Source organism: Acanthochromis polyacanthus, chromosome 18 (assembly GCF_021347895.1).
Source record: "Acanthochromis polyacanthus isolate Apoly-LR-REF ecotype Palm Island chromosome 18, KAUST_Apoly_ChrSc, whole genome shotgun sequence".
Classification (NCBI taxonomy): domain Eukaryota; kingdom Metazoa; phylum Chordata; class Actinopteri; family Pomacentridae; genus Acanthochromis; species Acanthochromis polyacanthus.
The window spans coordinates 15,193,169-15,209,772 of NC_067130.1; the positions used below are offsets into that span (position 1 = coordinate 15,193,169).

The 16,604-nt window shown below is 41.2% G+C and overlaps 1 protein-coding gene across 11 annotated transcripts in view; it reads left to right on the forward strand.

The window, feature by feature from the left end:
• dab2ipb (DAB2 interacting protein b) overlaps positions 1–15,052 on the forward strand; it is a 193,140-nt gene extending 178,088 nt beyond the window's left edge. For 10 of the 11 annotated variants that reach the window (XM_022192489.2, XM_022192490.2, XM_051938112.1 and 7 more), the window contains 5 exons: positions 1,693–2,563; positions 4,700–4,837; positions 11,404–11,606; positions 11,683–11,770; positions 14,120–15,052. In XM_022192489.2, the coding sequence (XP_022048181.1) occupies positions 1,693–2,563; positions 4,700–4,837; positions 11,404–11,606; positions 11,683–11,770; positions 14,120–14,287 (1,468 nt within the window). In that variant the 3' untranslated portion in view covers positions 14,288–15,052. The remainder of the gene's footprint in view (positions 1–1,692; positions 2,564–4,699; positions 4,838–11,403; positions 11,607–11,682; positions 11,771–14,119) is intronic. The other variant, XM_051938113.1, reaches the window with a different exon arrangement.
• The last annotated feature ends 1,552 nt before the right edge of the window (positions 15,053–16,604 follow it).

The window sequence follows — 16,604 nt, forward strand, 5'->3', positions numbered from 1 at the left end:
CTCACATGGTGATGCTCCATCACATTTGAAATCTGCCACACAGTGAATATTGAACTGAAGCTTCATCAAAATTGCATTATCTGTCAGAAAATCCGCAATTACAGATTTTCCCCAAAATTGCACAGGCCTACTGTAGATAACAGGAAGAGAGTCAGACAGCTGGTATCATTATGCTCATCAGGCCCCAGGATCAATAGGACTAATTAAGTGATGTCCCTATATGACCTGTTGTCAGAGCCAACCCCGGTTACTTTATCACAATAACTGTTTGCTCATATATTGATGTGTGTGTGTGTGTGTGTGTGTCTGCGCTGTATCCTCATCAACAAGCTGTGAGGCTGAATTCAAATGAGCTCGCCATTCTGCCTTAATTGCTTCTCATCCACTAACCAGTGACATGGAAAGCATGAGAAAGAAAAAGGAGACGGTGCCAAGATTGAGAAAGGGAAGAAATTGAGCAGAATGAAGAGGAGAAAGAAGTTAAAGGAGGGAAGGGTAATGGAACCACGGAGAAGGACACAGATAGAGGGAGGAGATGAGCGTGATGTGAATGATAGAGATTATTGGAAGATAAGTCGCATCTGTCAAGGTAATCGTCTTCTGGCAATAAAGCCTCAGTATGCTGGCGGAAGGGACCGAAGAAAGGGAGAGTGGAGGGAGGAGAGACAAAACATTGGAGCTTTCGGACCACATATCCTCAAAAATCAATTTATTAGAGTATTTGGTTGTATTAGATTAGTGAATCTAAACAGACTTGATGCAAGATTATGTAACTTTTGACAAAAAAAAAAAAAGCAATGAAACGCACAACTGTTCAGTTTAGTTCAGGCTACAGCCTTGCTTCTTTTATTGAGACCAGAAGGTTTGGGTAGCTAATATTAGCTAATGCTAGCAATTTGTAAGTAAATCTTGATATAAAAGACAAATTACTGATTTGGTTGCTTGACTGCATAACTTTTCTCCACTAGGGATAACTTTTTGTTGATTTTATTTCTTTATTTTTTTTTAATGGGGACTTGTGTAGAGTCACAGCGTCTTCCATAATTATTGGCACCCCGGTTAAGATGTGTTCTTTAGCTTCTAATAAATTAAATTTTTTTTCTAGATAATGTATGACCACAATGAAAAAAAAGAGGAAAATCCAACCTTTAATTCAAGTACATTTATTCAGTGGGGAAAAAAATCACACATTAAGAAATAATTCTTTTCTATCAAATCATGTGTGCCACAATTATTAGCACCACTGATTTTAATACTTTGTACAACCCCCTTTTGCCCACAAAACAGCACCTAATCTTCTCCTATAATACATTTTTCAACAATTTTCAGTGTGAGAGTATGCTTCTGCAATAAGAATTTAATTTACTTTAAGGTTTTCAACACATCTTAAACAGGGGTGCCAGTAATTATGGAGAGTGCTGTATATTTGAGCCATTTTAGGGCATGAGGGGATTGTTTTCATGTAAAAAAACAAAAAAAACAACTTCTAAATTTCTAACTTGGATATACAGCGCTGATTTTTGTGAGTATAAACAATTTGCCATAGAAATTATTAGCAAATCTTAATATAGTGACATATTTTTGTAACATTAGTCATTGTTACTGCTCTGATTTGCCACAACACTCTCGAAAAATACATTTTTAATCATACTGAAGATTAAAATTGTTATTTCTTTGATCTGCTTCCTTCAGATTGGTTGACTTCACCAGGTTACCTTCACCCACCCCAGAAAATAAGGACCTATTCTTCGTGACAAGGACCTCAGGGATCCAACCCTCACCTGCACGCAGTTCTAGCTACTCTGAGACTAATGAGCCTGACCTGGGCATGGCCAATGGCAGCAAGAGTCTGTCCATGGTGGACCTCCAGGACCCCCGCAGTCTGGAGGGTGGCTCAGGCCCCAGCTCTTCAGACGTCCTGGGTGAGGGCCCAGGTTCGGGAGGAGGTTGGTCAGCGAGAGTCCCACAAGGTAACATCCCTGGTGGTCCCACCTTGAGGAGGCCAGGCCAGACCCCCACCACACCAGGCACAGAAAGCACTCCGGGCCGACCCGCCCAGCTGCTCGCCCCGCTGTCCTTCCAGAACCCGGTCTACCAGATGGCGGCCTGCTTGCCCGTGTCCCCTCGCGGAATGACCGACTCAGGCTCCGAGTGCCACAGCTCTGTTAGTTCCCATAGCAACAACGAGGACGGGCCGCCGGGAGGGAAGCACGCCTTCTTGAACCACGGCGGAGGTGGGGGGAGCAGCGGGGACGAGTACACCAGGCGTTCGGGGGAGTTCAACCGCCGACAGCTGTCCCTCACCGAAACGCAGCACCAGCCCACCGTCCCCAGACAGAACAGCGCCGGCCCACAGCGGAGGATAGACCAGCCTCCACCACCGAGCGGTAATCGCCGCACACCCCCGAATCTGCTCAGCAGTGGACCCTACCCCCGGCCCTCCTCTGGCAGCATGATGACATCCTCGCCCGACTGGCCTGGCAGCGGGGCTCGGTTACGGCAGCAGTCCTCGTCTTCTAAAGGCGACAGTCCCGAGACCAAGCAGAGAGCTCAGCACAAACAGGTACAGGGTCACACTGCGCGAGCCACATGTGCAGCGTACACGTCTTTAACCCGAGGACAATATTCATTTGGTTATTGTTCAAGAACTATAGCTGTCTCAGTCTATGTAATCACATGAAATTACAGTGATATTAAAAGTAGCTATTACTGAAGGCCAATTTGTGTGATGGTATGTGCAGAGAAGCTGTGTGGGTGAACTCACAGATGCTGCACATTGTGCCCTTAATGAACTCTAGTCTCAGTGTGTCTAATAACAGTAATTTGCATACAGGAAGCTCGTCTCTTCACCACTGTTTTACTGGTCAAGTTTAATGGGAAGACAATGGGGGTGGTGGAGGCTCAATTAGTATCTTATAGTCACTTGGCAACATGGAGCAGACCTCATGGATACAAACACAACACGGTATCTTGCTGGGTTAGTATATCACTACGGTATAAATGTCAGTGAGAGAATTCTATCTACAATCAGCAGTCACTTTAAAACTTTGGGACTATAGGTGGTAATCAAAAACAGTGGTCATTTGTTGCCCTTGGTGACAGGCTGAACGGGAGAGCTTCTGCATATTAACCATAATGCCTTGCTCCCCACTCTCTTTAATAGTCCACAGGATTGCCTTTAGACTGACTGACTTACTGAAACCAAACCATCCAATTTAATTTGGAGAAGAACTCAGCACACACATTTATCCTCTGTGGATGCAGCGGCATGGCTTAAGTCCAGCATTTTAAAGCCACTATATGCAGATTGTGGTTGGAATATTTTTCTTTTTTATTGATATTTATGCTGGGCTACAGGGGTTGCTATAGAATCCAATGTATATATCTGTGCCCTATCACAGATATATTAGTATTGGCATGCATGTTTTTACAGAACATAATAGAAAAGCAAATATGTTTGGATTACTATAGAAAATCTGGCCAATAGAGCAGCTCTCAACTATATTGTCATTAGCATTGTTAGCACTGACTGCAGCACATGTAGCAGAGAAGACAGTGGTGCTGAGTCGAGTGGTGTCTTCCCAGTGAGCTGCTAGTCGGTGAAATATATTGCTGGAAAGAGTATTGCTGATATCTTTCAATATTCTTCAGATATTAGAATTCTGTGGCCCAAACTTAAATACCTTAACTATTTAATGGCTTATCAAGAAATCATGATCCCCAGAAGATAAATCATAATACCTTTCGTCACGCAATGATTTTTTTGGTCAGAATTTTTCCTCATCTGATGAAATTGTTCAACACTGCCAACATGGGTTTGTTAACAAATTGGTGTTGCCTGTGTGTTGCTTTCAGCACTTTCGGCCAATTTTCCTAAGTGGTTCCGATGTGTGTAGGGGGAGATTGATGAACTCTGCACGGTACCTTAAAGTTTGGTTCCCTTCCCACTTAAGTTTATTGGTATGGATAAAAGGTCAGATCATCAATTATTTTCTTTCAATAAAACTGGTCGATTGTTTCACTGTTTATCTTAATTCATTTTTTTTCTGGATTTAAACCAATTCTTTATAACATTACTGGTTTTTACTTACTAATAAGGTAGAATCTTAAGCATATTTCATGTGTAGACTGACACAAAGTTATAATCTTTTTTTCAATTTTGTCACTTTCCAGATATTAAGATTCAAATTCGTCAGCCTTTTCTAAAGCCTCAAATGCAAATGAGTGTGTTGGACTTTAAAAACAAGCACATTTCTTCTCATTTACTGTAGCAGCCCACAGCCACCTCTCTACTCGGCTGTCCATCAAACAGCCGGCAGATAGAAACAACAGACAACTTAACTGCTGCCGTCTGCCTCCGGGCTGATTTGAAATTCATTCATCTACTCTTACAGTATTTACCTTTCCTTGCTGCTAGTATGACAAGGTGTTACCACTCACACATGTTTTAAAAACGTGCTTCGAAGTGTGTGCCGCAGTTTACGTGTGAGCTTGAAGACTGGAGTGTGTATCCATTCCACCTGCTGCTTTTCAAATCCAGATGAGTTGGTGCATTTCAAGCTTATTTCTGTTGTTTCTGTGGTGTTATTGCAACCTCCCTCCTTCCCCTCCCCCTCACTTGCACTCAGCTCATGTGTGTGTGTGTGTGTGTGTGTGTGTGTGTGCGTGTGTGTTGTGTGTGTTGTGTTGATTTTACTAGGCCCCTTCCCCAGTGAACCCAAGTGCGCTGGACCGCACAGCAGCCTGGCTATTGAATATGAATGTGCAGTATTTAGACCATGAGGGGATGGAGCCCGAGTCACTGAGAAACAGAGAGGATCTAACTCAGGTGGAGAAGGTAACCTGCCATCCAACCTCTGACCTTTACCAACCCCCTCCTTTCACAAACCACCTCAACCTTCAGCCCTGATACCCCACTGAACTGTCCTTCCTTTCTTTACCACTCATTAGCTCCCTCATGTACCTCCGTCCTAAAGCATCCCTTCTGCACTTAATTATCCGTTATATTTATTCCCACTTTGCCCTTGCCTCTGAGCACGTTAGATGTACTTAAAATGTTATTTAAAGCCATACTATGCATATTTATACCAAGAGTGAGGTCATTAGCATAAACTGCGCAACAGTCCAATTGTGCATGTGACCTTATAAATAGTGCATTTTTTTCACAAAATGGACTTTTTAGTGTTTATTTTGTGATTTTTCTTTGTTGTTTCCACATGCAACAGTGAGCTCAGCTGCAGGAAAGTCATAGTAAAAGCAATAATGGTACACAGCAGTTACTACGGGCAAATAATTATGAGGCTAAATATAGTAGGCAAGAATATTAATGTGGTCCTCAGCAGGCTCCAGTATTGAATACCATCACTAAAGCTGCACCAACTCCAGTAATCTGCTGATGATTCATTTTTCTTTTCACCCTCTGAACCCTAAAACCCATCAGCATGTTTGAAAAGCATGTTATCTTTGGAAAATCGCCAAAATGACACCCTTTACCATAGCCAGACTGCAAAAACAGAGAGAATTGGCACCTTTCCCGATGATACTTGAACCACGCATCTGTAATGTGATCAAATCTGAGCTTAAAATCCTGATAGTTTATGTCTCATTTAAAAAATTTGGCTAAGATAAATAATTTGCTCTCACCAGATCCTGTAATAAAAAGTAGAAGCAACATGTTTTTCCCAGTATTGGTAACACCTGTGGGCACTTGGAGTAGTTGTACTTGATGTAGGTCTTTTTAAATTCTTGTGAAACAAATAATCAAAGAAATTCAGCCTTCACTTTTTTCTTTACTTTTAAAAATATATATATTTATTGTAATAACACTTTGTTATACTGTACAGAAGGCATTTTGAGTTCTCTCTAATTGTAGCAATGGCTGTACTGTTTCCATAGAAGTGCAAGACTTTATATTGTAGTGAAAAATTAACCACAATGAGGAAAAATGCGAAAGAAGCAAGAAAAAAAATGCAACTTGTTTGGGGTTCAGAGGGTTAATTGTTTGACCTTAAAAATGTCAGATAATAGTGAAAGATGTCTTTCATAACTTCCCACAGCCCAAGGTAAATGACGAGGTGTATTAAGATGCCCTGTCTTTTTCAAACAAAACTACAAAGCCCAAATATGTTCTATTTATTTGGCAAAAGGACCAAACTCCCACATTTGAAAAGCTGGAATGTTTTTGCAATTTTAAACACCTCATCAACCCAGTTTTGAAGGACTTAGCAAACTGTGCGCTAGCTACACCAACAGAGGAAAAACATCAGTATTAAATAACTTTCTTATCTCAGATCTAAATAAAGAAAAAGTTCTGGGTATTATCTTTGGAATAACACTTGAACTTCTACAGTGTTGGATATTATTTTTTTGATACTTGTAATTTTTTATTTTGTTTTATACATGCTCAAAAAAAAAAAACTAAATCAACAATAAATAGATACAACAGAAACATTGGATATTATAATTTCACCCTTCTTCATTAACAAAATCTCCCTTCACCTTGAAAGCACCTCCCTTACAACTTTCTCCCTCTTTCTTATCTTTGAAGTAGCCCAGTCCAAACCAGGTGTGTGTATGTGTGTGTGTATTCACATGCCGTACATCCACACAGACGTGTTGGAGCTTGTGTGCGCTTGCATCTGTGTGAGAGACAGAGACAGAAAGAGGCTTTTTGCTGCTTCCCCTGCCTACGTTTCCCGCTTCTCTTCTCTGCAACCTTTACAACCATTCACCCTCAGCTCCGCTTCCTTGCTTTGGTTGGCTGCCACATGCTCTCTCCCCCATTTTTTTTTTTCTTTTCCCATCCATAATGAATACAAACCTGTCATCCTAACATAGCTCATACTTTATGGAAGCCAGCAGCTCAGGCAGGGAGAGCAACCAAAGAAGGCAATAACTTCAGTCTTAACAAAGAAGCCGCAGCCACCTTAAAATAGCAGAGCAGCAACAAGAGAAGGATTGGAAAACACTACATCTTCCACAGCAGCTTACACACAATATGGAGCTAATGGTCTATACAGTTTTAACTGTACAGGTGCAACAGCAGTCAGTTTAAATGCTCACATTCATTTACACACTCTATTTAGGTATTAAAAAACAGAACAGGAAATGTATTTATTTTGTTAGGAGTGGTGATGCTCATCATTGTTTCTTATGTAAATAAATCAGATAATCATAGATATATGTAGCTGCAAAAATGAGTTTGATTTATCAAGAGAGCATTTGGACATTACTGAAAAAGAAAAGCTGTGTGTTGATGTTGATGTCTATTTGTCTATTAAGTAGAGAAGGATCTTCAATAAACTTGTTCATCAAGATAGCAATATTTTCAATTGCTTAGATTGTATGAATTGTGAAATCATAAAATATCTCTCTATTTTTTAAAAAAAAGCAAACTGTACAGTCATAAATCATATAACTCTTCCATACATAATTGTTAGAGCCCGATTGATATTTCCATTGGTGGATATTATCGGCTGATATTGGCTTATCACACATATAGCACTGTTAATTGTTGTTAGACATACACCAATATGAAAACACTTGAAAAATTGCTTGAGATATTTTACATACAGGATATCACAGTTTGTCCAACAGAGCAGCTCTAGCTGCATTGTTTATAGCACTGACTGCAGCACATGTAGCAGAGTACATATTACAGCTAAGCAGATGGTGGTGCGGAGTCAAGTGGCGCCTTAATGGTAAACGGGCAACTTGCTTGTGAAATACATTACTGTAAAGTTAATAAACAATCACCCCATAATAAGTTTTATTTTCAATATAACTCTAACATATATATATATATATATAAGTAATATTTATATGTATATACAGTTAATCTAATGAACATCTTGTTGTTTTGATTGACCATCTGCATAATTATCATAATGTGTCATGCCTCTATAGATCTATAGGTTTTAGTGACAGTAAACTTTACATTTTGAAGGGAGAGTCCTTCATGTACACTACCGGTCACACAGACAATTTCATGTTTTCCATTAAAAGTCACACGTTTATTCATGTGCTAACATAATTGCACAAGGGTTTTCTAATCATCAATCAGTCTTTCAACACCATTAGCTAACACAACGTAGCATTAGAACACAGGAGTGATGGTTGCTGGAAATGTTCCTCTGTACCCCTATGGAGATATTCCGTCAATAATCAGCCGTTTCAAGCGAGAATAATCATTTACCACATTAACAATGTCGTGACTGGATTTATCATTCATTTCATGTTATCTTCATTGGGAAAAATGCTTTTCTTTCAAAATGAGTACTTTTTTTAAATGACCCCAAACTTTTGAACGGTAGTGTAATTTCCTTTTACTATTTACCCTTTTTTTCCTGGTTTAAACATCTTACTGCCTGTGAGACTTCACTGTGTCCAGTAGAATACGTTTAACGTTGACATGGATGGAAATCTAACCTAACTAGACCATTGTCAGATGTAGCATCAACACAGCAGGTGCAGAGACGCATCTGTTCAAACCACCTTTGTTTTCCAACTCTCTTTTGTTGTGTTCTGCGTTATCAATATTCATACGTATTAATTATACCCTTTAGTCTGTTGAATTTTAAATGCACATCTGCAAAGGACAGTTACAGTCAATATGAGCCAAACAGGATTGAATCACTCTGATCTTCTTTGTGTCGCTGAGGAAAATACATAAATATTTACAAAGGTACTGGGTTACATTTCAGAGATACCTTTATTAACATAAACTGTCAAAAAAACTAAATAGTAATTGTCCAAATAGCAGCTTGAATGAATGTTATAAATAATGAGCCAATTGAAGCCTAGTTATTCTCAAGTGTTTAGTTAATTCAGATGACACTTTAGATGAGTACAGCGGATGACGAGGACAAGAAGAGAATGTGGTTCATGTCTTTTATTTACAGAGTCTCCTACAATAGCTTGATTTTCTTTAAGTTGACACACTTTGTTTCACGATTAAAAGAAAGGATGCAGGTCAGAGAAAAGAGCACAGGGAAAGGCAGTTGGGATTTGGAGTATAGTCGATGAGATTGTTTGAGACCAGTGTCAGGACTGAGGGGCAGAGCAAAGGCACTTACAGATACAGTTGATGTCATCCGTCCTCAGGGGATCTCGTGACAAGAACATATGGATATTAAAGATGGAGAGAAGAGCGGAGAAAGGGAAGAGCGGCCGATAAGATAAATCTATTTGAGGTCACTGTTCCCGCTGGGAAAGAGGAGGGGGTTGATGGGAAAAAGTTCCAGTGGTTGGCATCAGAGTGACATGAGAGAACAAGTAGAGGGTGAGAAGGAAAGATAGCATCCTCGCTGTGTGCGATCGAACATGAGGATCCAGGATGCTCTGATAGTTTGTCTTTCACATTGTTTTCCATCTGTTACAGCTGAAAGATAAAAACGTTTTGTTTAAAACACCTGGAAAGACAAGAATTTAATCAAGCGAAGCAAAAATAATTACGCCAGAATGTAATGAACCGATAATCCTCTTTAGCCGCACAATCAGTGCAGCTTGATTGATGGCCCAAGCTGAAATAAACAATTATTGGATGGATTACAATGATAGTTTGGAGGTCCCAAGAGGATGAATCCTACTGGAAACCCTAGACTGTCCCTGTATCAGTTACAGGTTGACAGTTCTGTTTTTAATGAAGTTTAGTAAAGTCAAATCAAGCACTGTGCATCTAGAGATAAATAGCAACCCCTAAGGTACAGTGAAATGCAGACACATCTGAATAAAAACAATAAAGTAATGACAAAAAAAGATACAGCACAATAAAAGATTATGTCTGGCAGTCAAGTTCTACCTGGATGAAACTTCATGAGAAGAGTCTCACATGAAAAGGTAAACTCTATTTTTGTGTCTAGTTCTTGGAACATGTAAAAGCATCTGCTTAGTTAACCTCAGTCCTTTAACTGGAGTAAGAAAATGTAGGAGGCCTGCTCAACAACGAGCCAAAATTATCTTTGAACTGTTGCCTTTTCTTTGAAGAACATCAAAATGTAAATTCTTGCTTTGATTTATCACCAAATATTGACAAAACTGAAGGCGCACCCTTCTGCCACAGCTGTATTTTATGTTTCATGTTAATTAGTAAATCTAAAATAAGATGGTGCACATATTAGACACTACTGTCAACAGCTTAGTACACTGCCGTTGTCAGTTTCCTCATCTGTAATGTCACTTAATCCCTGTTACACCTCCCCTACAATCAAAGAAGAAACCTAGTCTGGAATTTCGGTATTAACCAATGTTTGGTCCACACTGATTAATAATGTAACCCCTTCACAGATTCAGTCCTAAACCTTACATTTGATATTTGGAGTTAAAATCTGAATGGTTACGATTATCATCCTCATACCCGGAGCAGCAGACACTGTTGCCAAGCATTGCTAAACATTCCTGCCCTAGAGGCTAATGTTAGCTACAGATATTACCGTCAGTTCTCACTCAAGAAGAGTCAAACCACATCATCTTCCCATCTTCCTCATCATGACTCATTTAGGCTTCTGCTATTGTTTTTTTTGTCACAGCAAAGTACTATTACAGCAAGTTCTTGCACCACAGTCTCCATTTTCTTCCCCATGTGAGGTTGCACTCTGCTGTCTGGTTGCTCCCTCTGGCAAGATAATCTCAAAGAAAAATACCCTGCAATGAGTGGCGTGCCATTATTTTCAAATCTTGCACTGTGTCTGAGATTACAGTGTGATTATATTATGTGCGTGATGCAACCCGATTTCTGAATCTATTAGGATTTTAAACCTCCTGTAGTCTGGACCCAGCTTTAATGTTTATCCAGTGACATGCTGACTGACCACAGTATCCCTTATTGGTAAAAGAAGTATGTTTTCCTATCTAGACGAGATTTGATTCTTCCGCTGGCCTGAGGAGAACGGCTTTACAAAAGGTCCAGCGATGGGTCAGGGACAGATTTCCAGTTCTTATTTCACTGACTAGACTCCCACTTCACTGGTTACATCCCTCCCTTCTCACATCCTCTGGCCTTTATTCATCCTAGAATCCCTTTCTTTTTCTTCTTGTCAGCTTTTAGTTTCATCTCCCGACCTGTCTTCGGTTTCAGAACCAAACCCAGTTGGGGAACAGTCGAATTTGACACCAATTTTGAATGAAAGTACTGGTTAAAGGTTCGGTATAAATGTGCTAATTATGAGAACTGCTCGTAAATGAACCGCGCGATTCCCTGATAGAGGTCGTCTCTCGATTCCAGACAGAAATTATACCCAGTCTGAGGAGCGACTCAGCCTTTATCTGAGGCCTGATTGAGAGATGTCTTTTTTGTTCTTGTCAGCGACGGTAATGAAGAAGACGATAGGCCTGATGATGATGATCATGATGATAATGACAACAGCGATGACGAGAATCTCCTCATCTCCCTGCTCCTTTGTTCAGTACCAGCAGGAGATTGCAGTGCTGCAGGAGAAGCTGCGGGCGTCGGTGCAGAAGCTGGAGGAGTACGAGGCCCGTCTGAAGGGTCAGGACGAACAGGCCCAGAAGGTGCTGATGGAGTACCAGGCCCGGCTGGAGGAGTCGGAGGAACGTCTGCGCAGACAGCAGGACGACAAAGATCTCCAGATGAAGGGCATCATCAGCAGGTATGAAGAGGAAGAAGTTGCTTTGCTCGGGTGCATCTTTTCTTTTACCTCCTGTAACACTTCCTTCCGTTTCCAGGTTAATGTCGGTGGAAGAGGAGCTCAAAAAGGATCATTCTGACATGCAGGCAGTGGTGGACTCCAAACAGAAGATCATCGACGCACAGGTCAGTTTCCTCTTCGCTATACGCTGACAGCAGAGCTCCAGCGTTCCCTTCCGCAGGTTCCATATGGTTTTGTAGATACTTTAAATCTTTGTGTTTCAAATTTGTGTGCGCTGTCACTCGTGGAAACAAAGGGTCACTGACATACAAAGAGATGTTTAATTCATAGCTGTCTCCGCTCTGGCATTGACAAGCTTGAATGGCTGAGCTCCCTCCCACTCCCTCTTATAAAACATACATTTACACATTTCTTATCTAGTTTTCTGTCAACATGTAGCTCCTCTATAATCCATGGCGGGTGTTATTTGTCCAAAACTGCATTTAAAATCCATCTGAGAAGACAAATAAAAGTGTTGATTTTGAGAATTTTGCAACCGACGAATTGTAAATGTTCGTTGTTCGGAATATAATTATAAATTTAGCAGCAAAGGAGTGTGTGGGCATCATTGTTGTCATGAAGGATTAAAACCTGCTGGACTCAGCTCTGGATACAGTTTCATCTATACTCTGGAAAATATGTACATTCCCTGCATGCAGACACACACAGAGTGAAAATATGTACGTACGTCTTTGTAGATTACAGTGTTTGCACATCAGGATGGGAGAGAAAACGCAACTGTGCTCCAACATGACATTTACCACAAATTCAGACACAAACGTGCATAGGTGATTAATCTCCTTTACGCCCGCAGTAATGAGTGTTTGCATCTGCAAACAAATACGCCACGGTAAAGCAATAAGTTGTCTCGCTCAGTAAACAGACACAGAGAAGAAGGAAAATAAAAAGGTCATTAGAAAGGCAGGGAAGGAAACACACTTCTGTGGATCAACTCAGCCTCGTGCAGCAACCACTTGTACATACAGATTTACAACTGCCGCTTTATTTTTCAATTTGTGCAGAACAAGGGGGTCCTCAGGTGACCCTCTTGTATGAGTATCATTATAACATCTCCTGTGAATCATTTTAGAATTATAATACCTTAATGTGAATTTAATTGGAGTTTGAGTTTGTTCCCAAATAAATAACAGAAAACGTAATGCACGGGCACTGTGCTGCAGTGGTTAGCAATAGTTAGCAGGTCATCTGAGGCCTTGTTCTGCCTGGGTTACCTCTGGGTGCTAGGGCTTCCTCTCACAATCAACAAGCATGTATAGTACATAGGGTAAGAAGACGCTTCCTGCCGACCAGCGAGCAATTTGGTAGTACCATGATCGGCTTGTTTTTTCTGGGTGTAATGAACGGCTGTCTTGGAGAGCCTCAGTTTTTTCGCTACCTGTCTCTCACTCATTCCAATTTCCAACAGTGCCATGACATGAAATGGCCTCTTATATATCCTGGGAATACAGTTAAGCTCAAACATGTCAAATAGGACATAAAGTATTATGTATAAAACTGCATTTTTTGTCGTGTTCATCGTGTCCTCAGATAATATACCTTTAGTGGTATCAGGCATTAAAATTAACAAGAAATTGAGGAAACAAGGGTGGTCTAATAATTTTTTCCATGACTGTCTGTAGTAGGTTAGTTGGTGATTCTAAATTGGAATTAAATAAATTAAATCCATTATTGTACCCCACCTTTTGCCCCAAAGGCAGCCAAAATAGCCTCCAGTCCCTGACCTCTACAGGATAAAGCAGGTGCCGTTAACGGAAGGACAGAAAACTTAATGCAGAGTTAAAGCTGGTGGATGCTGGATTTTTTTTAGCATCACTCGGCAAAATTTCCACACAAATCTTTCAGCATATTGTATTTTAAGTCATCTGCGAGGGAACTGGACTTCTACGCCTCATCCTAGCTCCTTTTGTTTTCTCCAACAGGAGATTTGAGCCAATCAGAGGGCTTTGCACCAACCAGCGAGATCATATAAATAGCAACAAAGGCTGGTGTGAGAACAGGATCAGACTGAGGACTTTCACTCGAAAGGGTGACGCCGCAAATAAATGTTTACTTATAGCTTGACTGTGTGCACATGTTTATTATGTGCTCATGCAGTGATATAGCACAGAGAGAAAAGATAGAGGAGTTGCAGAAGAAGTCTTGTATATTTGGAAATTCTTCCTTTTTCTATCTGTTTTGATATTTTGCCTTTTACAGATTCCCGCCTACTACAGCTTTAATATTTTATGCAACATCAATGTAGTGCTGAATCCTTTACTCTTTGTTTCTGTCGTGTCCCTACCGTTACACATCACTGATTTCAGGACAAATGTTCTTATTCATCTTCTATCTGATCTCCTTATAGGAATATTTTTGGATAAAAATGGGAAAATACTATTGTGTGAGGGTCTCGAATACCCTCCAGTTCAATCAGACAAGACTCTATATGTAACTGTACTTCTGTGTGTTCACAGGAGAAGCGCATAGCATCGCTGGACGCCGCCAACGCCCGTCTGATGAGCGCTCTGACCCAGCTGAAGGAGCGCTACAGCATGCAGACCCGCAACGGCATCTCCCCCACCAATCCCACCAAACTGCAGATCACTGAGAACGGAGAATTTAGGAACAGCAGCAACTGCTAGACAGACTGGCATCTGCCCCGAGTGAGTGTCGAGTGCCTGAGTGTGTACAGTTATTCAGTGAGAGGATGTCTACGTGCATGCACGGATGCATGCCTGTTTGAAAGACTGAAAGACTGCGACTGTGTGTGCGTGTGTGTGTGTGTGAGAGGGATTTCAAAGCAGACAGTACTTTTGGAAGTCATTTCCACTTTTCTGGAGACTGTGTAGGAGTCGAGGGCATCGCTCTGAAAGGGCCGGCCAGAAGAGGTGGAACTTTAAATGTGACGGACAGATCACCAAGACAACAAGATCACCAGACGGCCTTCGTTACCAGGGTGACGGCCAGAGGAGGCGGGGCAGAGCTTGTACATAGAAAACTCGAAGCTGTCCGTCAGTCAGACCCTTTTCCGGTGGATGTACGCAGTCACTGGGATGATTCAAGCCCCCCCGCCTGTGCTTGGGATGAACCACTATATAACCACACGCAGTGACGACCGCCACACCTGGTCGCCCCTAGCAACCCTCCTCTCTTCTCTTTATCCTGCTCCCTCTCGACGACCAAGTGGACCCACTTCAACCCAACAACACGCATTGAGGATTATCGCTTTAGTTGTCTTGAGAGGATTACTTTCCAGTGCTTTATTCTGAAGTCATTGTTTTTAAAGAACCAAATAGGAGCTAAAAAAAGTGATATTTTTAGTCCAAAACAATCTTCTTTGTCTCCCGTTCTAATCCTGGGTGTGTTCCTAAGCGTCCCGCTGACCCCACTACCCCCCACCCCACCCCCACCCCCCACCCCACCCCCCACCCCACCCCCCACCCCCCATCCCGATGTAGTGCACTTTGTGAAAAGCTATTGGTACATGAAACGCCTTAAGCAAGGAACACACCTCGACTTTATCCTGCAGCTCCCCCTATTTCTGCAAAAAAGGCACAACTTATACTGTGGATTTGTAAAGAATACAAAAATAAATTGTACACACTTAAATGTATTATAAACACTAAAGTTAAATGAATTCTATGTGATACTATATTAATGAAATTTAATATAGATGTATGCAGTTTTTTTTCTTCTATAGAGTATACACACATATACCTATATTTGATAATCTCAAATATAAAAAGCAGCCCTTTATTTAGGAGTGAGATCTACTTTTATTTTTCTTCTCTTACGATGAAAGACTGTAGTGTGTAGCTTGCTTTCGAGCCCTGGAGAGGGAGACCCCAGCGAGCAGTGATCAGCACCTCAGCCATCTCCGAATCCATCGTGCTTTAACCCTTTACACACGAGAGAAACGTCTGCACAGCGGTTTCCGACAAACTTCTGGTGTAGTTTGCACAGTCAAACGTAATCGGTTTCTTCTTCTGGTGCTCATCACTGCTCTCAGAGACACGGATCGCTCAAACCCAGATTTTGGATTTCGGTTGGATCATGAGTTCTATTCGTGTGGTCTTTTTATTTCTCTAGTTGCACAAAAGCTATTGAGAGACGTGTTCAGAGGCGCCCGCTCATACTATACACTGGACCGGTGAGCCGTTTGTTACGATGGCCTCCTTAGTGACAACATTTTCTCTCTAACTGCTTTATTTGTCCGTGGTAATGAAGTATGCTGCATCCAAACTGTGACTCTATTGATCCTAGTGGCATCATCTCTTCCTCTCTCCCCTCTTTTCCACCTCTCCCCCTCCTTCATCCCTCGTTCTTCTGAATGTGAAGATGCTAGCTCACAGTTGGTCTTAACATGGGGTTTGCTCCTTCTAACCTCCCCCTCTGTCGTCGCTCCATACCATCTTAGCATCTGTATTTTGTATATTTTTGTATTCATTTTTCTTACCTATAACGAAACTATATACATCAAGTGTGAGGCTCTGCATGCTTCATCCTTGCTCTAGAGCCAATGGTAGCGTCAGTATCACCGTTTGTTTTCTTTGTTTGCCAGTTGGACAGTGATGACGATGACGATGAATAGCTTGCTGCAGACATGACATGAATATATGCTGAGTGTATCAAGAGGCTGGACAGCTTGGGAAAGTGTAAATAAAATGCTCACACTATTTTTACCTAATGTTATCAGAGCTTTTTGTAAATGTATCTTGTGCTCAAACTCTGCTGTATCATTATGGATATTGTAAATATGAAATAGCTCAGTCGGTCATCTGTCCTCATTGGTTAGAACTATACAATTAAATTAACCTTTCAGTGTTCTCTCTGTTAAAGCTATTGTTTTGTATTTAGAGTGGAATATCACTAGCCAAAAAACTGACTAAGTAGGAGTTTGACTCTTGGGATGTATGCCTCCTTGGTTTCAGGCCAAGCTGAGTACAGTCTCGATGAGAT